Below are 25,263 nucleotides of genomic sequence, written 5' to 3' on the forward strand. Positions count from 1 at the left end.
ACCTGCTGGGTCATTGTTTCAAAGATATTTCTTCACCAGATTCCTCAATGCCTTCTATAATGGCAGAGCTTCTAATTACTGGGAAAGTTCTTAAAAATTCAGAGACATTCAGAGATGTATCTGCCTTGAAAGTAGCCCACATTGAACTGGATAGCACAGTGAAACATCATGAGCTGACCACAAGAAACGTTTTATGGCTTTTGAATTATGTCATAAAATGCTTTATGATAATTTATGTTATAAAATGTTTTATAAAAATTGCCTACTTTCGATTCCATGGGAGTTGCGGGCCCTGGACCTTGGACATGTTCTGCAATTAGATGCATCTTGGTTGAAAAAAAGTTTGCCCTATGATGCATTTATTTTGTCCCGTTTACAGTCATTAGAGTTTTAGTAGTCCGTAGATATTTATTATGTATTTATTTATTAAATTTCTGTGCTACCCATTTGATTGTTGAAGCAATTCTGGGTGACTTACAAAGTGATGAAAAGACAATATAAAATGATTAAAATTAAGAGTATTTAATCTCTCTTAACATTTTAAACTTATTTAAAGACTTAAAACCGTTATAAATAAAGATAGATTAAATAAAGATTAAACTATTGAAATAGAAATATGGTAAATATTGATAAATAAAAAACCCATACATACAAAATCCATTTTGGGATCCTCCATAATTTTTTAAAGTGGGAAGTGAAAAACATTTAAGAAACACTGTCTGTTGGTATAAGGTATAAAATTTAACTACAAATAGAATTCTAAACCAGAGAGCTGCCCAAAGAAAGGCAATATTTTTTGGGAGATGGGAGGGCGGGGGGGAAGAACAGAAAACATTACAAAGATTATAGCAATACAGTATTCAGATCCTGAAAAGGCTATCTGTCTATTTGCAGTACAGTATCAAGCCATTCCAAATCCAGATGATTCAATTACTAGGTAAATTAAACAAAACTGAAAATTTGCCATTCAAACTGGGTTATTAGTTATTTTGAATAAAGATCTGTAACAAGTATCTGAAATTTTCACAAGCTTTCTCACATCTTTTTGACTCTCCAACGTTCTCAATGTCATCCATTCTGTTTCTTCATATCTAAGACTTTGATACGCAATGTGATTTCCCCTCTCCTAATTTTAACATCTCTGCTCCCCTCAACTGCATCCAAACAAATGCCATCTTCAATTAATGGAGCCTTATATTTGTACCTATTGGTGTATACAATGTATAAATGGAGATTCCATTTAATAGGTAGGTGCTCCTTTAAATGGTGATTGCCACTTCTGCCCCGCCTTCTGACTTGGAATGTTGGTGATATTCTGTCCAATCATGATTCTTAAAATTTAGAACTGATGAACAATGATCTAAACCAGGGGTCTTCAAACTTGGCCCTTTTATGACTTGTGGACTTCAACTTCCAGAATTCCTCAGCTAGCGTGCCTGGCTGAGGAATTCTGGGAGTTGAAGTCCACAAGTCATAAAAGGGCCAAGTTTGAAGACCCCTGATCTAAACAGTGCTTGCAAATGACTGGGAAGCCAATTCTTGGAGAGCCTTGTTCATTCTCACACAACAAACACAGATGCTGAATAGTATGAACTTGCGTGTCTATATAAATATACTGCAAATATGTTTGTGACAGATTTGTCATGAGAATGAATCTCTCTTTCCATCCCTCCTTTATGTACGAATATCTAAACTGGAGCATGAGGAAGTTTTGCCAGACCTGAGGATGATCAGACGTATTAGTGACAAAAGGATTCTTATAGTACAAAGCTATATAAAACCGAGAGAATTTAACCCAACCTGGATTAAGGTTCCCTTTTAGGATGTGGTGGCATGGAATTTCTTCCTGTGAACTATGAACTATAAAAAGTAAATGAAAGTGGGCAACCTGAATCTTGAGATACCTGTTGCCAGGGCAGGATATACGTCAGAGCCATATTTCATTTATGAGACATTGAGTTCCTATTGTAGGTTTTTATTTATCAACCCAGCACAGCCCCCACTCTCTTGGGCGAGATGCAGATGTAGCTTAAAACCTCACATGCTATTTCTGTTTTCAGTCTACATATGTGCAGTAGGCCGCCATTAGCACCACAATGCCAAGAGAAGTGGGTGTGGGGATGGAGAATCATTCTGCTGTCTTGGATTAAAACATGATACCAGCTAGACACAACTATACTTAAGTTCCGAAGCTCTTTAGAGCTGCATTCTTGTGTGTGTGTGTGTGTGTGTGTGTGTGTGTGTTGTAAACAAAATTAAACCACTCAAAACAAATTCCTTCCCCCCAAATCCATGATGCAAAACATATCCTCCATCTTCAAAGTCACTTCTCTTCATCGGAATTTTAAAACTAAGATGGGAATACACACGTTCAGTAATCCCTGGAAAGCAGCATCCCTGACAAAGCAATTTGGGTGGGAAAAACAGACTAGAGAGAAGGAGAAATAGTATCAGGAGAATGGGCTGAGGAATGTATCAAATGATGGGCAAGTGAGCCACATGTTACAGTCCTAAGGGAAACATTGGTATACTGTAATAGATCATCTCTAACAGCATTTCTATACGGCCAGGGTTTTTTGCCCAATTCCAGAAGGATTCACAGCTGCGATCAAGAAGTTAACCAATGTTCTTCCAGGCAGCCAATGAGGTGCCTTACTTAGACTTACACTCTAGCCAACATTCCCTCCTATCCTTAATGGTTTTTGCAGCAAGGAAAAGATCAAAGGTCACCATGCCATGCAGCAGCTGCACTTCTGTTCATTGCCCAGGCTGATGAAAGGGACAGTGATGCCTTGCCTTTAGGATGGAAAGGGGTCATCTAACAAACCAGGGCAAGCAGTCTCCAAGGAGACTCATGGAGGAAAACCTTCACCCTAAAATTCCAGAAGAAGGAATGCAAATTTCCCCAAAGCCATAAACTCGACTGCCCTAGATCTCTCTTAAACCATGGCGTGTGTTTCAAAAACCCAGGGCTTCTGAACCAGGATCATCCCAGTCCATAAGTGCAGAAGGAAATCCAAGGGTTACTATAATTATATTCCAAAATAGGATCTCCAAACTAGGCAACTTTAAGACTTGTGGACTTCAGTTCCCAGAGTTCCTCAGCCAGCAAGGCACATGCACATACCCTATTTGGGTAGCTGCCCATCCCACATGAAAGGGAAGGGCGGCGTATAGCATTTCAGATACAGCATTTGGTATCATTCTCTTGAGTTGTATTGCAATTACTGCTTGGGAAAATGAAAGCAAAAAATGGGACAAAAACATGAGCGTGTGGTGGGGGAGGGAATATTCCAAACAGAACTGGTGATACAGTTTACAGTTAAGAGCAGAGGAATTTTGATTCCGATCTCAACTCAGCCAAAAAGCCTCCCTGGTTAATCTTGATCTAATTAATTATGATCTCTGAGCCAAACTTACTTCAGGGTTGGTTTCGAAGATAAAATGAGGTGGGAGAGAATGCTAGCTCTAAGGCATAAGATGAAAAGGTGATAAATATTATTTCAAATATTAAGCACTCAGTTATAGTGTAGATTATAATAGGCTAATTGTCATATTGTAGAAAATATCTCCTGTGGCATCTGCCTTTTTTATTTTTAATGATGTGTATCCCTGAATGGTTGCCAATTTCTATGGAAGTAGGATCAGAGGAGCTGTAAACCTAACAGGGAGTAGGGAAGCATATTCCGATTTGTCATGCATGATCTTTGGCTTTAAAGAGTTAATCTTTTCCAACACATATCCTGCAAATGCCTTGGACTACAACTCTGGCTGTCTTCAGATAGCACAACTAGCTATGCAGATTAGATGCAGCTATGCAGCAACAGGCTAGGGCCGCTAGGCAATTATTTCAGTAAATCTAATTCTGTTAAGAGTGTTAAGAACGAGCTCCCTCTGCTGGTATCCAGAAGCAGTGCTGATTATTGACATAGATCTAATGAGATGCAGATGGTTGTCTTAGGCCAAGGGTCATCAAACTTGGCCCTTTTTATGACTTGTGGATTTCAACTCCCAGAATTCCTCAGCCAGCGTGCCTGGCTGAGGAATTCTGGGAGTTGAAATCCACAAGTCATAAAAGGGCCAAGTTTGAAGACCCCTGTCTTAGGCAATGGAAAGGTGGTTCTACTTGGAGATTAATAAAGTACATAAATCTTTACAGAAGCCCAGCAATGCCAGCAAAGGCAAACTGGGCCATACGTTATTGTGCCAGCATGTGGCACAAGGTTGCCACCCATGTTTTGCTGAAGATACAAAACTTAAATTTGTGACTCTTATGAGGCTGGACTGGGCAAAAAGCAAACTTAAATGCGTACAGGTGGCATTCAACTTACAGCAGTTTGTTTAGTATCCATTTAAAGTTACAATGACACTAAATTTTTTTTGACTTATGGCCATTTTTCACACAACCATGGCGGCATCGCCATGGTCACGTGAGCAAAATTCAGACACCTGGCAACTAACTCATATTTATGACGTTTGCTGTGTCCCCGGAGGTCATGTGATCACCTTTTGCAACCTTCTGACAAGCAAAGTCAATGGAGAAACCAGATTCACTTAACAACCACGTTACTAATTTAACAAGTGCAGTGATTCACTTAACAACTGTGGCAAGAAAGATCGTAAAATGGAGCAAAATTCACTTAACAAATATCTCACTTAGCAACAGAAATTTTGGGCATTGTGGTTGTAAGTCGAGGACTGCCTGTATTAATAGCAAAACAGATTTCTGTGTCATCAGAAGCCTCCTCAAACGATTGCTGTAGTCCTTCTTCAATCCTTACTTCCCTAAGAATAAGGATCCTTCTAAATGAGGATTTTACAGTGAAACCATCTTGATTCCCTCACAGAATGTTGCAAAGGCAAAATCTGGACTGTGTTGTCTTCCGTTTGGAATGCTTCTGTATTTATCCCCTACCTCTTCCTTTTAAACCTTACTATGGAGCTGCCCATGCGGTAATTATCTTAAGTTAGCTTCAAGCCTGAATAAGGGTTTGAATCTAAGGCCTCAGTCTGACTTCCTAACCACTACATCACAATGCCTTTCTCTCCCTGACACTGCCACAAACTAAGTATCCTTTCAGACAGATGCTTAGGTGGACTGATCTTGAGCTGATTGCAGAATAAATCAGAAATAAGGTTACGAATACTTCATCACATAAATCAGGGGTGTCAAACTCAATTTCATTGAGGGCCGCATCCCTCAAGGGGCCGGGTGGGTATGGCCAGGGTGGGCGTGGCCTACTGGGTGGGCATGGCCAGCTCTACTTCGTTCGCATCAAGGGTGCCTATGGGGGCCTGGGCAGGAGTGGGACAGATCTGAGGATCTCTGGGCCAGGGCCAAGGCAGTTTGGGCCATTCCCTCACTGTTTCCAGGATGGCTTCGTGGGCCACATGAAACCACTTTGCGGGCCGGATCCGGCCCCTGGGCCTTGTGTTTGACATGTCTGACATAAATGCTTTCGCCCTACACACGTATAATAACAAACTGTCTCTCTTGCAGATCTGGATCCTTCAAAAGAAGCAGTGCTAATTTTCGGCCCACCTTGCCAGATGTTCCTTTGACTGTGTTCAGCCTCTGACAAACTATGTTCAATCCTATGAACCCACCAGTTAACAACTACATGGAACACTGCTACCTTCGGCCTCTCCATGGGCAAGGCCAACCTAATGCCATGGTAGAAGGTCAGTTGACTGAAAGAGCCTGACTTCGGAGAGTGCCCATAACATCCTATTTCAGAAGGATTTCCAGATTTCTTAAGGGCTTTTTCCACGCCAGTTTGCCTTAAGAGTCTTTGCAAGCTTGCTGTGGAAACCTATTTACAGAGTTTTTGTGGTGAGGTTCACTTCAAATTGGATGCTAACCAAATCTATAGTCTTCCTTAATGCTTTATAAGCCTAAAGTAGTGCTATGTGTCCCAGCGTATACCAGATATACTGTACCTCACTGAGGGTAGCCTGGCAAGAAATAACTTATATTAGAGGTAATTTAGATCTTGCTGATGGTAATGTTATGGCTGTGGAAAGAGATTGCAAAGTTTGTTTGTGCCATAGTTAGAAGCAAGTGCAAAAGACCGCGTCATAATTTTTGCCTTTAGCAGGTGAATGTTACTGTTCGTGCAAGACAAAAAGTCATCCTACACACAAGGAAGAGGGTATCAGAAGTAGGGGGGAAAACTTTTAGGGAAATAAGCCTTGGAGACAATTCCTCTTTCCTCAACTCCATACCAAAAACAGCCCAGTGAGGATTAAGACAACTCAATTGCCCCTTCTGGATTATAAACGAAGATAGAGCTGTGGGGTAGGGAAAAATAGAACTGCCGAAGTAAAATGAAATGGAACAAAATTACATTCTATATTGCAGCAGTTTGTGGTGCATCTGGCTTGCTAATTGTAATAGCTAAATGGGATTGCTGTGTTCAGGAGTAGAGGAAAAAGCCAATTTTATGCCCCATTTGTAAATTCCTAAATCCATTTATCCTGATGGAAATAGATTTGCAAACTAAATGGTCTTTGGTTTTAACTAGCAGGCCATTTCTGTGATGTCTCAGTTTCCATGCTTCTATTTGCTTGTCTCACTCTTGTGTCTCTTTTCCTCCATATCTATGGCTTGCTTTGTTTTTCCTCCCCTTCACAGGCATCAGTGATTTACCATACTACCACCAAACCAACTCAGTGGGGAATCACCACACCTACGGATTGGTACCTGGAGGTGAACATCCTTCTCATACTGGTGGTAAGTATTTTTTAGGGGACTGTGGAAAATGGGAATCTTTTGTGGACATAGATTATGAAACCATCAGCCAAGGATAAATCCTCTTCCTCTCCCCAACAATAATGATTTTATCTAAGGCACCCCTTTCAGTTCAGTCCATTTAATTTCCATATTGATGTGGGAGGTGATTTTCCTAGCAGATGCCTCTAAAATGCCCCCTTGACACCCTGCATAAAGAAGGAGGTCTCTCCAATATAACTCCTCTTTGAAAAAAATTTCTGCAGGCACTTTGGAAAAGTGTCTACCTGCCCAGGAAGTCATTTGGGTAGCAAGGATGTGAATTGTTCCACGTGACAAATTAGACAATTAATGGTCTTTTTTTATCCCCCCCCGCCCCGCTTTTTCTTTTTCTTTATGAATTATTTTGATGGCAAAATTGTGTAGTATTGTAATTTCTTTAAAAATATCACTACAAATATGACCCAGTGAAATAAACAACCATATTAGCGATCTAAAATAAAGCTTTGAATCATAATAATTGTGAAAAAATATACAGACAAAACAGACACATGATAGAGATAGATAGATAGATAGATAGATAGATAGATAGATAGATAGATAGATAGATAGATAGATAGATGGATGGATGGATGGATGGATGGATGGATGGATGGATGGATGGATGGATGGATGGACGGACAGACAGACACATTTTAATATCCAAAACTTTACTGAAGAATTCTTGGAAACATCTTGGCAGATCTTATACACTTATGTTAAATAAGTTACACATTTATTTCCTTGTGAGAAATCCCTCAATTAGCAGCTCAAGGCCCATAATAAGTAAAATCTTTGTGCTATAAATGATATTACTATATCTTTATATTTTATTATTTAAAGCAATAATTTAAAAGTACATAGTAGAATCAATACAAAAGATACATCCTGTGGAGGTTTCTAAATTTAGGAATGTCAGCCTTTCAAGATGAATTTTAAAAGTGAATGGAAAAAGGACCTTCTCTTTATTTTGAAAACCTGACATATAGATACTGTAGTGAGAGAATTCCAGTCTGGTTATGGCTTAATAAAAACTCCGTCTAAGCCATGTACTTTATGCTGCTCCCTAAATAAAGACAGATTTTAGACTTTCATTTATCCAAACTTGAAGAAATGTCCAGACAGGGAGTGTGATTTCTACTTATTATTATTATTTTTTTGGACAAGGATTCCCAGGTTGCTCAGTTTTGTGCTACAATCTATACTATACGTTGCACTATCAATTAAGCTTTGGGCATTCATTTAATCATCATTCTTTATAATACTATTTTTATTATTGTTTTATTATATATGTTCTTATTTGCGTTTAGATCCTATGATACTCACTGTTTTTCTGCTGTATGTGTAGGTGTATGTAACAATTCTACTATTAGTTATTTTACCATACCTGGTCCTACGACTGTAATAAATTGATCTGATTGAACTCAGTCAGTAATCCTTCAGATTTTGGGCCAAGGATTCAAAAGTTCTTTCTCAGAAGGCTTCACAAGGCTTTGGAGACTGACATCAAGAACAGAGGCCTTCTAAACGATACAGCTTCCATCAGCTACTGCCAAAGATGGGAGCTATAATCCTGGCACACATCCAAAGGTTTTAGGTTTCCCATCCCATCTCAGGAAACGAGACATACGGAGAAATGCGTTTTCATATTTATCCATGTTTTTTTCTTACTTGTTTGTCAGCTTTAAATCCTACCTTTCTTTCAGGAGCTCAAGGAAACATACAGGTAGCTCTCAACTTACCATCATTTGTTCAGTAACTGTTCAGAGTTACAACAGCACTGAAAAAGTAGTGACATGTAACCGGTTTTCTCACTTATGTCCATTTCTTTGGTCCCACAGTCACGTGATCAAAATTCAGATGCTTGACCATAGGCATGGATTTATGACAGTTGCCCTGTCCCAGGATCATGTGATCATCGCTTGTAATCTTCCCAGCTGGCTTCTGACAAGCAAACTCAACAGGGGAAGCCCGATTTGTTTGATCGCACGATTCACTTAGCAACTGAAGCGATTCTCTTAACCACTGTGGCAAAAACAGTCATAAAATGGGGTATAACTCACCTAATGGCTGTCTTCCTTAGCAACGGAAATGTTGGGCTCCTTTGTGGTCATAAGCCAAGGGCTATTTATACGTCCTTCTGCCTCTTTTCATTTTCCCCTGCAAGGGCATTCTTGTTGCTAGATTGGGCTGAGAGAGAGAGAGAAACCCAAAGTTCCTTAAGGAGCTTCCATGGCTGAAGATAAGCTTGAACCTAGATCTCTTTAGTCCTACACCAGCCCTTTAACCACTACACCACATTGGTGCAATCACGATTTAAGTCTTGGGATCACATATCCGAATCTCTCTTCCAAAATTGAATCAGTTATTCTTTCTCGGCAAAATTATATCCCTGGGATCTAGCTCAAGCTTAGCGGGCTGAAGTGCGGAGGACCAATTCTTGGCCTTTCCAACAAAGATTAGGAGAGGAACCTGCTTGAAACTAGGGATGACCATCGTCAATTCATACCAACAGTCCTGGGGTAGACGGTCTCATTGGCATTTCCTTTGTCCTTCCTCTGTTTCCTCAGGTAGCCGTTTTTCTACACCCCGGAGCACAGCAAAGCTGACCAAAAAGCGGGCCCTGTCCATCTCGCCACTCTCAGATGCCAGCATTGATCTGCAAACTGTCATTCGCACCTCTCCCAATTCTCTGGTGGCTTACATCAACTCTCGCTGTGCTTCAGTTGGGGGTTCCTATGGGCACCTCTCCATTGGTGCTGTCAGGTAGGCATGCTGTTCAGGTAGACAGCCTTCAGAGACTGCAACACCAGTTGCTGACTTGTATAGGAAGTCAAAGCCCTCTTAGTTTAATATAGAACTTACACTTATTATGCAGAAAGATTCACGTCTTCCCAAAGTGACACCAGCTAGGTGCCCTACTGGAGCCACTCTGAAGCAGAATCAAGCCAAGATGGATCATCTGACCTTTGTTGAAAACCCCATCCCAGACCCAAAACTCATTACATGGAGAAAGCTTCCACAGAAATGGGCAAACAGCTAGGACTGACCAAGGTCAATTTCCCAACCCTTCAGACTGGACTGAATTTCTAATCCATGTTTTCAAAATGATGGCTGTGGGGGGGAGGGGGGGAACGATCATGGCTGTCTGGTAGGCAGAACAGGCATAGAAAATGAGAGTCAAGGAAAGAAAAAAGAAGAAGACAGAGTATATGTAAATTACAGTGAATGTATCATAAGATTGCTTCTTTAAGAAGACTAAAAACACTGAAAAGACAAAACCATAAATAATATAAACCAGAAGAGCAGCAAAAAAAAAAGAGCCTTGGTGGCGCAGTGGGCTAATGCCTCCTTAAGTAACACCAGCTGCCTGCAATTAGTGCAGGTTCGCATCCCACCAGGCTCAAGGTTGACTCAGCCTTCCATCCTTCCCAGGTAGGTAAAATGAGGACCCAGATTGTTGGGGGCAATTAAGCTGACTTTGTAATAATGCCGCTTGGGGTGTGTGTGTGTGAAAGCCCTAATAAGCAGGCATATACATAGAATGAAGGCTACTGCTAAGCTTGTAAGCCGCCCTGAGTCTTCGGAGAAGGGCGGGATATAAATGGAATTTAAAAAAAAGATAATCAGAAGATAAGTCTGCTGAATGTGAGATAAATTAGATGGAAAGAAAAATGCTTTGGAAAAAATAAGGTAGACACACGAAAAATTTGTTGTCCCACACTAACAGAAATTTTAGTAGCTCTAAGGCTTATGGTGAGAAGAACTGGAAATTTATCTTGCTTTAAGAAAGAAAAAGGCCCATAATAATAGCAATACTAGTTAGACTGATGGACCGCTTCATAGCGCTTTACAGCCCAACAATCTGGATGTTCATGTTACCAAACCCAAAAGGATGGATGGCTGAGTCAACCTTGAGCATTCTAACCACTGCACCACCCCAGCGCAGAGTCCCAGGAAGTTACTTTCACACACACACACACACACACACACACACACACACACACACGACATTCATCCTTTTAGTTGCACCGCTGTGAAAGACGCAGCCCTTGTTACAAGCTTCTAAAACTTGGCAAGTGCATTCTTGTGAGGCAAGTGCTTATGCTTTTTCTCATCCCTACAGCCCTTCACTTGGGTTCCAGAAACCTCAAGGCATGCCCTTCGGCCACAACCCCACAACAGTCCCCTGTGGGCCTCATGAACACGTGACAGGCCGGCCGGGGGTGATGCACCATATGCCACCCCCTCGTGGCATGCTGAAGCACTGCCAGGTAAGAGGGTGCCCATCCAGCCCTTTGCAACTTGTCACCCTAAAACAGGCAGTTATCTTATGCCCCGAAGACAGTAACATCTAACTTGTTTTGTGGAACACCGAGGCCTTCAGAGAAGAGACAGAGGACAGAGAAACCTGATGTTACCAATACTTAAATTCCTAGGGATGCCCTATGACCCTTGGTAGGCTTAGAAAGATCTGTTGTGTGAGTTTGGGAGAGGAAGATGGGGGGGGGGGCTGCGGAGACTAGGGGGACAGTGTTCGGGGCTGGGGATATAGTTGGAGGGGGTGCCATCACCTGGAGCTCTCGCCGTCTCTCTCCCACAGCTGAAGTCAGAGTCCAGCCTGGGCAGCCCGCTGGATGCCCTGAGCACCAAGTGCCTGGAGGAGTGCTCGGAGGGTGACATTTCCAGCCCTGCCTCTACGGGGACACAGGTAACAGCAGGCCTCAGCAACGTGTGCTCACAGGCCCACAGATGCACCCCCTTTCCCTGCCCATAGCTCATGGATTTGAAATGGAGGAAGAGAATGACCGGAGACAGATCTCTCTCTATCTCTCTCTCTCTCTCTCTCTCTCTCTCTCTCTCTCTCTCTCTCTCTCTCTCTCTCTCTCTCTCTCTCTCTCTCTCTCTCTCTCTCTCTCTCTCTCTCTCTGTGTGTGTGTGTGTGTGTCTTTCTCTCTCTCTCTCTCTCTCAGAGACAGTGTTACAACTGTGTTGGTTTGATTTTTTTTCCCCCTGAACATCCATAGCTCACAGATGGCTAGATTAATCACAGTAGCATTATTGTACATCAGCGCTGTTTTTTACTTGTTTGATAGTGGAGAGGTGAGCCACTCTGCACACGAGAAAAGGCTACACGTGCACCAAAATTACAAAGCACAGCTTCCTTATAGCACTTAGCATTTAGCAATAGCACTTAGACTTATATACCGCTTCACAGTGCTTTATAGTCCTCTCTGAGCAGTTTACAGAGTCAGCCTATTGTCCCCAACAATCTGGGTTCTCATTTTACCGACCTCGGAAGGATGGAAAGGCTGAGTTAACCTTCAGCCTGTCAGGATCAAACTGCTGAACTGCTAGCAGCCAACGGTCAGCAGAATTAGCCTGCAGTACTGCATCCTAACCACTGTACCACCATAGGAGTTTGGGGAAATTTCTAATGTTTGGGATTCTTTCATGTGTCAATAAGAAAATCAAAACATTACAGATAAAAACGTAATGTGTGAAGGGGAGCAACAGTTCTACATGTGCAGATCATCCAGAGGAAGTGCCCCATAGGAAAAAAAACACCCCACCAGAAGTATCCATAAGGGCTTCAGTAGTTCTTCAACTTTTGCTCTGGTTGGGACATCTGTATCAGTGGTGCAGTTGCCCTCAGAGACAGCCAGCAGAAGACATTCTGCAGTGACTGTTGCTATACTGTTATTTAGGACTGCAGTTAAATCAGCAGTGGCATGGCGAGAGATCAGTTCCTTAATCCTGCTGTAAAAGAAACCCCATCCATGCAAGTGAGTTACGTTTTCACCCCCTTTATTCATTCATTGCACTCACTGGCACCTCCTTAAATCAAACACATCTTTTCCTGGGATTACCTGGTGCCCAGACACAAGGTGCCAAGATTCGGCTTCCTGAAGAGCTTGCTGTCATGTGCAACAGGCATGCCCACACAGGTTCCTGGTTGCCTTCTTCCATTGAAATCCAGGTCTCTGCGCAGCCCCATGAAATGCCTTAGAAGCACTCTGATTCTGCAATTCAGCAGGCAACCATCATCTAGCCTTAGTACCCTGAGATGATCTGGACTGAATCAGAACCTTTTTACAGACTAAACATGTGCTGAACTAGTAAACAGTGGCTCCTCATTCTGCCCCCAAATCCAAGCATTGTGTTCATATCAGCCATATGGCGGGTAAGAAGAGACCAAGATGATACTCAAGACCATGGAACCTTTGTTAAGGTGGGGACAACTATCTGTCCTCTTTTGGTGAATTGCTGTGAAAGAAAATTTCTAGTGGATTTTCCCAGAGTACCTTTGAATGTGTATCTTACTTCCACCCCAGGACCCCTTACTAAGTGTGCTTGATCCACGAGATGAATTGGAAAAGGAAGATGGGAAGGTGGAAGCTGAAGCAGTATATGAGACCAATTGCCACTGGGAAGGATGCACCAAAGAGTTTGACACTCAGGAACAGCTGGTGCATGTGAGTTGACACAGTAACAAGTTTAAGTAAACTGGAAAACCCTGTCTTGATATTCTACTCAAAATGCATCTCAGAAAGAGGCCTGTTTTACCATTACATAGTTTTCTGGCAAGAAGAGTACAGTGGTACCTTGGTATTCAACTACTTTGAAACTCATCAAACTTGGTACTCAATGCCTTTTGGTGCGAAAATTTTGTCCTGGTGCTCATTGTTTGTTTGGTACTCAACGCACAAACTAGAACTTATTGTTATTGGATGCCTTATGATTCACTGCATTATTCCTCATGGGAAACATTTGTTTGGTACTCATCATTTTGGGTACTCCTTGCGCCTCCTGGAACCAATTAACAATGAGTACTGAGGTACCACTGTATTAACAATCAATAATAATAGGGAATTCTGTTGGCAGTCCCGGCCTTCATATGGTTGTGTGACTACTGCAACATTTGTTTGCCTAAGAAAGTGACACCAAAGTGGGTCTTCTGGATCTGCAGCATAGGGCTAAATGGTTTTAGCTGGGGAATTATGATGAAGGCATTAAGGATATTCACAAAATTATAGTACACTGAGTACACCAATTTATGTTTGCAGTGTGAGTTGGCCTTGTGTCATGTTCTTCATCTCTGAATAGAGATTAAGTTAATTTAAGTTAAGAGATAGTTAGAGATCCTAAAGATCTTTCATCTGATACAGTACGTGTGAAAAATTGTCACTTCTTTCTAGCTGCTAAGAATGCTATTTTTATTAATACATAAGATCATCCACATTTGTCACATCTGTGCTCTTTATTTCCATTAAGACTTGCATGCAATGATGCCATTTTCCCCTCACAACAGTCCTATAAAATAGGCTAGATTAAGAAATATTTTACTTTCCCAAGGAGCTTCGTGGCTGAGCAGACCAACCTTATGAGCCAGAAAGATGTCATGTCTAATATAATTTAAAAGCCAGACTTTTATCACTTTTTTATTAATTACCTTTCCTATAGTTCTGTAAGCAACATACCACAATGCAGCCAACAAGCCAAAAAAGACAAAACAAAGAAATATTGTAAAATATCAAAACAAACATCCAGTACATTAACCCAGAAAGGGTGAATATATTACAGTAAAAGGACCATAAGAATCATAGTGATATGTGTAACAAACACTACTGAAATATTGTCTTAAAAGGTAAAGGTAAAGGTTCCCCCGCACATGCGTGCTAGTCGTTTCCGACTCTAGGGGCCGGTGCTCATCTCCGTTTCAAAGCCGAAGAGCCAGCGCTTGTCCGAGGACGTCTCCGTGGTCATGTGGCCGGCATGACTAGACGCCAAATGCATAAAATAAGTTTTTTTTTGTTTTTTTTTGTCATCTTATTAATTTGGTGGAGTGTCTCTCACCAAAATCCTATTTTCAGTAGCTGCTGTGCAGGCACGAAAGACTACTCGAAGGAGCCTAGAAAATAAACCAAATGATGTAAGAAGAATATGGAAGATAAACTTGGTTTATCATTGCCTCTGTTAATATGAGGCATTTATTTTTGCAGCTGAATATTAAAGGTAAAGGTAAAGGTTCCCCTGCACATGCGTGCTAGTCGTTTCCAACTCTAGGGGCCGGTGCTCATCTCCGTTTCAAAGCCGAAGAGCCAGCGCTTGTCCAAGGACGTCTCCGTGGTCATGTGGCCGGCATGACTAGACGCCAAAGACGCACAGAACGCCGTTACCTTCCCACCATAGTGGACCCTATTTTTCTACTTGCATTTTCGAACTGCTAGGTTAGCAGAAGCTGGGACGAGTAACAGGCGCTCACTCTGTTACGCGGCACTCGGGATTCGACCCGCCAAACTGTCGACCTTCTGATTGACAAGCTCAGCGTCCTAACCCGCCGAGCCACCGCGTCCCTTTAAATATTGTCTTATATGTGTGCAAAGCATTTTTTTTAACGATTTGATTTCATCTCCCCAATTTGCAGTCCTATCTACAGTGGATGGAATCCGAAACAACTGTTCCTGTTTCTGCAGAGGTTGGGTGAATCCTGAAGTAGTTGCTGCCTTTTAATTCTGGTCTCTGAGCTTCTTTTTCTCTCTGACCTTGCAGCATATTAACAATGAGCATATCCATGGAGAGAAGAAGGAATTTGTGTGCCACTGGCACGACTGCTCACGGGAACAACGACCCTTCAAAGCTCAGTACATGCTGGTCGTCCACATGAGGCGCCACACAGGAGAAAAGCCTCATAAATGCACAGTAAGTAGGGCACAAACAGCTGGCATTTCAGCTACCTAAAAAGAGAGTCAGGGTTGTCTAGAGCCGTGGGCATTGCAGCAAGGGCAAGGCAGGCAGGCAGCCAATGTGCCTCCTGCTGTCATGACACAAATGCCACAATCTTTTGTACTTGCATCAGGCATCAGGATAGGAATAGGAATAGTAATAAAGTTGGAAGGGACCTTGGAGGTCTTCTAGTCCATCCCCCTGCTCAGGCAGGAAACCCTACACCATTTCAGACAAACGGCTGTCCAGTCTCTTCTTGAAAGCTTTCCGTGTTGGAGCACTCACAGCCTCCAGAGGGAGGATGTAAGTACATAACTGATAGGATTTCCATCATGACATCACTGAGCACGGGTTGACATTCTTACAGCCCTGTGGTTGGCTGCAGATCTGCTGATTAACAGAATAACAGAGCTGCAAAGGACCTTGGAGGTCTTCTAGTCCAAACCCCCTGCTCAGGCAGGAAAACTTATAACATTTCAGATGAATGGTTGTCCAATCTCTTCTTAAAAACCTCCAGTGTTGGAGCACCCAAAACTTCTGGAGGCAAGTTGTTCTACTGGCTAATAGTTTCAAGTGTCAGAAAATTTCTCCTTAGTTCTAGGTTGCTTCTCTCCTTGATTAGTTTCCATCCGTTGCTTCTTGTCCTGCCTTCAGGTGCTTTGGAGAATAGCCTGCCTATCATCATCATCATCATCATCATCATCATAAAAAAAATTGGAAGGGACCTTGGAGGTCTTCTAGTCCAAACCCCCTCCTCAGGCAGGAAATCGTATACCGTTTCAGACAAATGGTTGTCCAGTGTCTTCTTAAAAATTCCCAGTGTTGGAGCATTCACAGCTTCTAGAAGCAGGTTGTTCCACTGATTAATTGTTCTAACTGTCAGAAAATTTCTCCTTACTTCTAGGTTGCTTCTCTCCTTGATTAGTTTCCATCTGTTGCTTCTTGTCCTGCCTTTAGTTGCTTTGGAGAATAGCTTGACTCCCTCTTCTTTGTGGCAGCCCCTGAGATATTGGAACGCTGCTATCATGTCACCCCTTCTCTTCATTAGACACACCCAATTCCAGCAACTGTTCCTTATATGTTTTAGCCTCCAGCCCCGTGATCATCTTTGTTGCTCTTCTCTGTACTCTTTCTAGAGACTCAACATCTTTTTTACATCGTGGTGACCAAAACTGGATGCAGTATTCCAAATGTGACCTTACCAAGGCATTGTAAAGCAGTATTAACACTTCATGTGATCTTGATTCTATCCCTCACTGTGTTGGCTGTTTTGGCAGCTGCAGCACACTGCTGGCTCATATTTAAGTGATTGTCCACTAGGACTCTGAGATCCCTCTCACAGTAACTACTATTGAGCAAGGTACCACCTATACCAGTGATGGTGAACCTTTTAGAGACCAAGTGCCCAAACTGCAACCCAAAACCCATTTATGTATCGTTGGGTGCCGAGTGGATGTGGCCCATTGGGTGGGTGTGGCCAATTGGGTGGGCGTGGCCCATTGGGTAGGCATTGCTGTGGTGGTAACGGCAGACTAGGTGAAACTAAAAAGTTCAATCAATCAATTCCAACTTTGCGAGATTTTTTTTCCCCGCAAGAAGTTGAAATTGATTGATTGATTGAACTTTTTTTTTTTGCACACGGCGGCGGAGGCCTAAAGTGAAAAGGTTTTATAAAACCCAGCTTGAAAGCCTAGGACTGGGATGATGGCACGCGTGCCCATGGAGAGGGCTCTGTGTGCCACTGGGCCCAGAACAGAGCCCTGGGGCATCCCACTCCACACTTCCCTCCATGTAGATGCAGTTCCATTGAGTACAGCCAGTCACCCAGCTACGAATCCATCTGGTGGTGATGCTGTCTAACCCACATTTTTCTATCTTATCAAGTAGTAGGTTGTGGTCTACTTTATCAAATGCCTTACTGAAGACCAAGTAAATTATATCCACAGCATTCCTCTGGTCCACTAATTTTGTCACCTGGTCAAAGAATGCAATAAGATTTGTCTGGTATGATCTGTTTTTGATAAACCCATGTTGGCTTTTGGTAATGACTTTGTTTGCCTCTAGGTGTTCGCTGATTTGTTGCTTAATTATCTTTTCCAACATCTTCCCAGGTATTGCGGTCAGGCTGATAGGTCTGTAGTTTCCTGGATCCATTTTTTCCCTTTTTTGAAGATGGGAACTACATCAGCTCTTTTCCAGTCCTCCAGTAGTTCCCCAGTGCTCCAGGATCTTTGAAAAATATAGTTCAGTGGTTCTGAGATCACGTCTGCCAGTTCCTTGAGAACCTTGGGGTGTAGTCCATCTGGTCCTGATGATTTGAACTCATCTAGGGTGGACAGGTGCTCACTTACCATTTTCTTGCCTATCTTAACTTGTGCTTCTAATCTGATTTTTACAGTACTGTTTTTGATAGGTTCTTTGTGGCAACCCCTGAGATATTGGAACACTGCTATCATGTCACCCCTAGTCCTTCTTTTCTCTAGACTAGCCATACCCAATTGCATTAGATTAGATTAGAACATTTCCGCATTATATTGTTTCTCCACCACAATCCCTCAATTCATGAACCTCTTTATTTTTTGCCAGCCTCAGAATACAAGCATGAGCCATGGTTAGACTGCAGTACTGCAGGCTACTTCTGCTGACTGCCGATTGCCAACAGTTTGGCAGTTCGAGTCTCACTGGCTCATGGTTGACTCAGCCTTCCATCCTTCCAAGGTTGGTAAAATGAGGACCCAGATTGTTGGGGGGCAATAGGCTGATACTGTAAACTAGGTTACTTTTCAACCAGTGGTACGGGTACCAGCTGTGGTACATTGGCACCTGGCAGGTGGTATGTGACCATCCTAGAAAAGTGGTAGCGGGGAGGGGAATGAGCTGAACCGGTGGCAGCACCGCACAAGCCTGAGTGAGAGATGGCTGGAGCTGCAGGGCTGTCAGGGCTCAGCGGAAGCGCCAGGATCAGCGCCAGCCTCCAGCTGGAGCTCGGCGCTGATCCTGGTGCTTCTGCTGAGCCCAGAAGAAACGCCGATCAGCTGAAATGTTGCAGCATCTCCAGGGTCTTGTGATTTACATTCAGATGCTTGGCAACTGATTCATATTTATGACGGTCACAGTGTCCCAGGATCATGTGAGGTGACCAAAACCTGCTGCACCCACCCAGCAGAGGGAGGGGGAATAAAAACCAAACACCCCCACCCCCACTGCCAATCCTCAACAGAAATGCTCACAACAATGAAAACCTCGGACAGGAGAAAGAGCGCTGCCGGGCAGGCAGGCAGGTGTCTTGCTTGCCTGTGGCTTGGGGGGCACTTTTTTCAGTGCCATTGTAACTTCAAACGGTCACTAAGTGAACTGTTGTAAGTCGAGGATTACCTGTACTTCATCCCTTTTTTCCTTTTTTTGGTCGTCACGTTTTTGACACCTAGCTAGGCGAGTGGTGGAACTCGGATGTTGCCATATCCTAAAAGTGGTACAATGGGTGAACAGGTTGAAAAGCCCTGCTGTAAACCGCTTAGAGAGGGCTGTAAAGCACTGTGAAGTGGTATATAGGTCTAAGTGCTATGAGCCAAACAGTGCTTCCACCATCCAGCCAAAGCAGAGTCCTACAATGATAAGTCAATCAGTGCCACAATCGCTAATCTATTGCAATTCCTGAAGAAACAAAAATCCCCTGGAAAAAATAAAATTCAGACCCCCAAGCCCACTGCTCTCCAGTGTTTTCAGAGCATGAAATATATGTTTATTTATTTATTTATTTTTGGGACTTATATGCCGCCCTATCTCCCGAAGGACTCTCAGGGCGGCTAACAACAATAAAATACAACGATACAAAAGTTTTAAAAAAAAATTGAATTAACAGCGCCCAAAAATTGAAATTAATAAATTAAAAAAATTTAAAAAACATTATATATGTTTGGTTCTTTTGCGAAAAAACAAAAACACCTCTCAGCTGTTAGGAAGGGCTGCCTTCTTATCAAGACACGATTCTTCCTGAGGAAGAGTTCTCCTTGAAAGTTGTGGTGTTAACATAACACCGTCATTTTGCAGCCAGGTGCTTTTTCCACCCACTGGAACTGGAACTGGAGGTGGCCTTGTAGAACCTTTACCTGTAGGATGTGTGCAGGATTATAATTGACTTCAACGATAAAGTTGACCATGAAATCTACCAGACAGTTAAAATCGAGAGGCAGATTTAAGACAAGAATTTCAGCTCAGGAGAAAATGTTTTAACCCGACTAAGCCACATAGTGGGATTTGAGGGAAATTCTTCTTGTTTTTGTTACAGTTTGAAGGCTGCAATAAGGCCTACTCACGGCTGGAGAACCTCAAGACCCACTTGCGCTCCCATACTGGTGAGAAGCCTTATGTCTGCGAGCACGAAGGCTGCAATAAAGCTTTCTCTAATGCTTCTGACAGGGCCAAGCACCAGAACCGGACACATTCCAATGAGGTATGGACAACTGCTTGAGGTAAGCCTCGACTTTAGGGCTTGACGTAGGCGGGCTGCAAAAAAAAAAAAAAGGCTCACACCTTGGTATTGGGTGTATATTACCTTGCCATACCCAAACAAACAAAAGGTAAAGAAGTCTTCTGTGCCCTGAAGACATCTGTACCCTAATGGCCTGTCTGTCTTCTGGCAGAAACCCTATGTCTGTAAGATCCCCGGCTGTACCAAACGCTACACCGATCCCAGCTCCCTGCGGAAACACGTCAAGACAGTGCATGGGCCAGATGCTCATGTCACCAAGAAGCACCGTGGAGACACAGTAGCCACCAGCCGGACTCTCCCTCTCCATGGTGACATGAAGCAAGAGAAAGATAGTGAGGTCAGGAAGGAAGAGGGCAAACTCATGGTACCTGATTCTAATTTGGTGAGCAGCATGGGGCGGAAACGGAGAGAAGGGTGGGAGAGGAGGACATTGGACCGCAAGGGGTGTTTGATGGGCAGGTTGGGCAGACTTTCTTGAATTCAGGGAACATACTAAAGGACAATTCCCACATCACTGACTCTTTGTATGTATCTTGCAAGCAAAAGCGAAGATGTGAGAAATGTTCTTTAATAAACATCTGCACATATGGAAAACAGATCTGGAGGCAAGAAAGCGAAATCTAAGAGCTTTCTTTTCCACTTCTGAACTATGTATTCGCAGAAATTGGTACTGTATGTTTGCATCATCCCAAGAATCTTTTTTGATTTGCGTTAAATAAAAACACAGGTCAGTCTCCGTGGCTATAAAGGGGAAAGGGGCTTAAAAGCAGACCTTATGCCACTTCAACAGTCAGAGAAATTTAAATCAGATTTTTTTTTAAATCGGGGTGTAACAACTGAGACTTGTTGCAATGTGGCCTTCACCTACAGTTAATGGAAGCAGAAATCCACGGTGCGCAACATTCACACGCACACCCCAAAGTTGCACAGTTCACCAAGTTTAATTTTTCTACCCGCAGAAGTCAAAATCATTTCGCCATGGAATTTTTAGTTAGATTTGTGGCAGTTTTAGTGCAAATATAAATCCTTGGGCATAAGTGTGTCCGTGTGGCCCTTGTCACACATGCACTTATCTTCAAAGAGAGGAGAGAGAAAATTGGTTTTAAACTGCAGAATAAGATCATTTTAAAGCTTAGCTTCAAGATCAAACAACAAGCAATGCTGAAACTGGTAGCCTGTCTTATGTATTCAGTAGTAGCTGTCCATCAGGATTGAGCCTGAGTAGCTGAGCCTCTTTCTTCACAAAACTTTGGCTTACTGCTCAAGCCACACCTTAAGAAGGAATGTGAAATGGTTAGCACAGAAAGCAAACCTGAGCTGAAAGCATCACATCAATACGATGCTTCTTGTATTTCTACCTCCACCCAGAAGCCACAGCCCAGCCCTGGGGGTCAATCGTCCTGCAGCAGCGAACACTCCCCCTTGGGCAGCGCTAATAATAATGACAGCGGCGTGGAGATGAACGCAAACGCAGGGGGCAGCTTAGAGGACCTGTCAGCACTGGAGGAACCGTCTGAGCCCATGGGAACCTCTGGCCTCTCAGCACTGCACAAGTTGGAGAACCTGCGCATTGACAAACTCAAGCAGCTGCGTAAGCCCCTCTTAATGAAAGGGGTCAAGCTTCCTTCCATCCCTGGGGCAGGTAAGCAGGGAAAGCTTCTACAGCCCTATTTTCAGACACTGGAAGGCAACGAAACGAACTTGCATCATCACCAACATGGCTGTTCAAGAAGGCCGCCGGGGGAGCTGGAGTTACTTTTTTTTCCCCAGGCGTTTTTAGGAGGGAAGCGAAAACTCTCTTCCAACCGCTGTCTTGAAGCACAGTCTTCCTTCCTTTCATGGGGCTCCAACTATCGTCCCTACATTTCCTGCCTCCTTCTCCCCCTCCTTTTTGTTAGTCAAAATCACTGGGAATGAGTAAAGCTTACAGGAGAGGCTGAATCTGTTAATTTGCGTCAATTTATTTCATTGCCTCCCAACTAGAGAAGGGATCCTTTGCGTGGTCCAATCCCCTAAAATGGTTGAGCGGGTGTTCGGAGCCAAGAACTGAGGTTGAGCAGGCTTTGGATGAGTTTGAAGCTGGCGAAGTCTTGATGCAGTGGGGAGGAGAGAGAGGGAGGTGATCCAATCGGCTTATTGATAATAGCTTTTGAGTTTAATTTACAAACCGCAAAATATGGTAGGGGCTCTGCATTCTCTGTCCTTTTAATGGTCTGCTTTGACTTCTTGCAGGTCCAGGAAGAGAGATGCCTGGCATGTGTGGGGCCCCCTCTGCAGCGGCTTCTCACCGGCGCGTTATGGAGCTTTCAGCCAGTGACCTGCCTTCTCTAACGGTGGCAGGAGACCGGCGAGGTAGCACCACCAGCACTGTCAGTTCGGCCTACACTGTCAGCCGTCGCTCTTCCATGGTATCACCCTACCTGCCAGCCGGGAATGCCCCCAATGGATTAGGCCTCCCAGACATGTATGACCCCATATCCCCCGATGCCTCAAGACGCTCTAGTGAGGTCAGTCATTGCGGAGGACTTCCAGGGCTGGGTAACCTCACCCCAGCCCAGCAGTACCGCCTCAAGGCCAAATATGCTGCAGCAACTGGTGGGCCACCTCCTACTCCTCTCCCCCATATGGACAGAGCTGCTCAGTCCAATCTTGTAGGGGATTATTCTGGCTCATGCTTGCCTCCTTTTGTGCATGAGCATAGCACGAATGATTACCACGGTTACGGCAGCACTGGCCTTCTCCATCCTCACCTGAGCCACAGCAGCCGGCGAGCCAGCGACCCCACGCAGGCAGTGGCGGAAGCCCATCCTGTTCCACGAGTGCAAAGGTTTAAAAGCCTCAGCAACGTGAACCCAGCAAGTGCAGGTAGAGCCGGTGGACAAGTGACAGGGAGCGCTGAGGCCAACCTTCCCCACCATCTCTTCTCCCCACGCCCACCAAGCATCAGCGAGAATGTTTTTTTGGAAGCTGCCGCTATGGAGAGCGCCATCCCAGCTGGCGAGCCAGAAGTGCTGGAGATGGAACCTTATCTCACCTACCAGGAGCGGAACTATCCATACCAAGCAACGGCCATGGAGCTGCCGAGCAATCTTGCTCACCGAGGCACCTTGAAGCTGGTGGGTGACTTGCAGATGAGTCCAGTGAACCACGAGCAACTGGAAGGTGGTTTTGACCAGCCAGATTACATCCAGTCTCAGTGCCAGATGAATGTCGCTTTCCACACTGCACGGCAGTGGGACAGCAATAGCTCAGGGATAAATCCCACGTCGCTCCCTGGCATGGGGCAGTGCCACTCCACCCAGTATCCAGTCTCTGATGCTAAGCCTATGGCAGCAGAGCCTGCCAATCATGGCCAACAGGCGGCATTCCAGTTTGGTCAGGCACACATTAAAGCCGAGCAACAGTTCCAACCAGCCACTGCTGCTCTTGCCTCCTGCCAAACCATGAAGCAGGTGTTATACAACCAGGCTCAACCCGTCTGTGGAGATGGTGGATACCAGCCCGAAAGCCAGCCGGGCTCTTGCTTTGGCATGGGGCAACCCCCAAGCAGGAGATCCCAGACCCCGATGTTGCAAGTCAAGGAGATGATGGTACGGAGTTATGTGCAATCACAGCAGGCGCTGATGTGGGGGGAGCAGCCGGTCAGCAATATAATGGGTGGCACAGAGAATGGGCCCGGCCAGCAACACCAGCCTTACCCTGATGTAAAGTATCCAAGCTACCCTGCCAGGCCGTCACAACCTATTGAAAACAAAGCACTTTCAAGCCCCAGCAGCCAGTGTTACAATCCAAGGATGGTCCCTCATCCACCTGGTGGACCAAAGCCACCAAATCGACAAAGCAACTTGAGCTATCAAGCTAGCCCTTCTTACGAAACCCCCAGTGATGGTGGCCCCCATCACATGATGCGCTTACCCCCTCTCCACGGTCCTGAAGAAACAGGCTTTCCCATCCCAATGCACGTGCCGCTGAGCAAAGCATCTGGGCACAAGTTGATGAATACCCATCAAAGGCACCATCAGCCCCCCAGCTGTGTGGCTGAGGATCCAGGTGGGCCTTATGCTCCTGGGCTGGATGCCCCTAAATCTGACTCTTTCTCTTACCTGCCAGAGGAGCAGGTGTCTAATAGTTTGGACACTTTGGACTTAGAAAACACCCACTTGGACTTCACGGCTATCCTTGATGATGCAGAGGCCCTTAGCCCTACCCCGCCTGGTGGCCCAACCAACATGGCGGTGGGGGACATGAACTCCATGCTGAACTCATTGGCAGGGGAGAACCAGTTCCTTAATACCCTTTCCTAGTATGTTTAGACAAGGCTCTGATGACAAAGACTGCTATTTATCCAAATCAGGCTGATACAAGAGACAAGCATGCCTCTTATTGGGCTGAACTCACTGGGGAGAGAGCTGATTCTAACTAGTAGCCTTCAGGTTCCTTGGTACAAAATAGCATTTGCTTTTTATCCTTCTACACCCTAGACAAGCCGATCTGCTGATGGGACGGGCTGAAGGATGGGCATCTGTGGGAAAGGAGGTGCGTAAATTCCAGTCCCTTAGTGAGAAAAGCAGAGATCAGGACTGCCTAGATTTCATCCACGGTCATTCATCTCTTCTTCCCACTAAATCGCCTTTCTGAAAGGAAAGCAGTATTTTTGATAAGCTTCCCAAGTGCCTCTTTTCAAGTCTATTAACAAACTAGAATGTTACAAAGCATTTCTTGCACAGTGCCTTGGAGTTTGTTGATAGGGTACCTTAAGTCTGTTGCGTATATTTATAATAGATATATTTATAAAAGTAAGCTTAGCTCCATGCAGTACTGCAAAAAATGTGTGGAATTGTCACCTGTTGGTACATCTTTCCTATAAAATACACAGAGGAGGAAAGACATCTGGAGGAGCAGTATATTAAAACTGCCTCTCTTGCCACATGGAGTCTTTTAAACCTGGTTGTAGAATCCTCCCAGATGCTGAAATATATACATTGCACCCTCCTTGGCCATTGACCCATGCTGGTTTGGGCTAATGAGTCCAGCAACATCTGAAAGACGAGAATTGTCCGGTCCTTGGAAGTTGCTGAGTCTCAGATTATATCCAATACATAATATGCCACTTTCAGATCCTTTCCCACATTTCAGCTCCCAATTTGCAAAGCTAGCAAAAGTTAACTTGGCATCTCTAAGTACCAGCAATTGATCTTTTGCCATAAGCTCCCACCCTGTAATTATTACCATTATAAAACCCACCATATATAATAAAAGCACAATGCTAGGAAGG

At 44.0% G+C, this 25,263-nt stretch overlaps 1 protein-coding gene across 1 annotated transcript; it reads left to right on the forward strand.

Annotated features, from left to right (window-relative positions):
- Positions 1 to 5,585: 5,585 nt before the first annotated feature.
- On the forward strand, positions 5,586 to 24,386 carry GLI1 (GLI family zinc finger 1; the record flags this gene model as incomplete). The annotated part of the gene is made up of 11 exons (XM_081315601.1): positions 5,586 to 5,682; positions 6,635 to 6,737; positions 9,344 to 9,535; positions 10,896 to 11,043; positions 11,373 to 11,480; positions 13,105 to 13,245; positions 15,323 to 15,472; positions 19,785 to 19,949; positions 20,140 to 20,370; positions 21,357 to 21,630; positions 22,221 to 24,386. The coding sequence occupies 11 exons, from the start codon at positions 5,586 to 5,588 to the stop codon at positions 24,290 to 24,292; spliced, it is 3,681 nt and encodes a 1,226-aa protein (XP_081171727.1). The 3' UTR covers positions 24,293 to 24,386.
- Between the last annotated feature and the right edge of the window lie 877 nt (positions 24,387 to 25,263).

The sequence above is a fragment of the Vipera berus genome (genome assembly GCF_964194415.1).
Source record: "Vipera berus genome assembly, chromosome: 2".
NCBI classification, from domain to species: Eukaryota; Metazoa; Chordata; class Lepidosauria; order Squamata; family Viperidae; genus Vipera; species Vipera berus.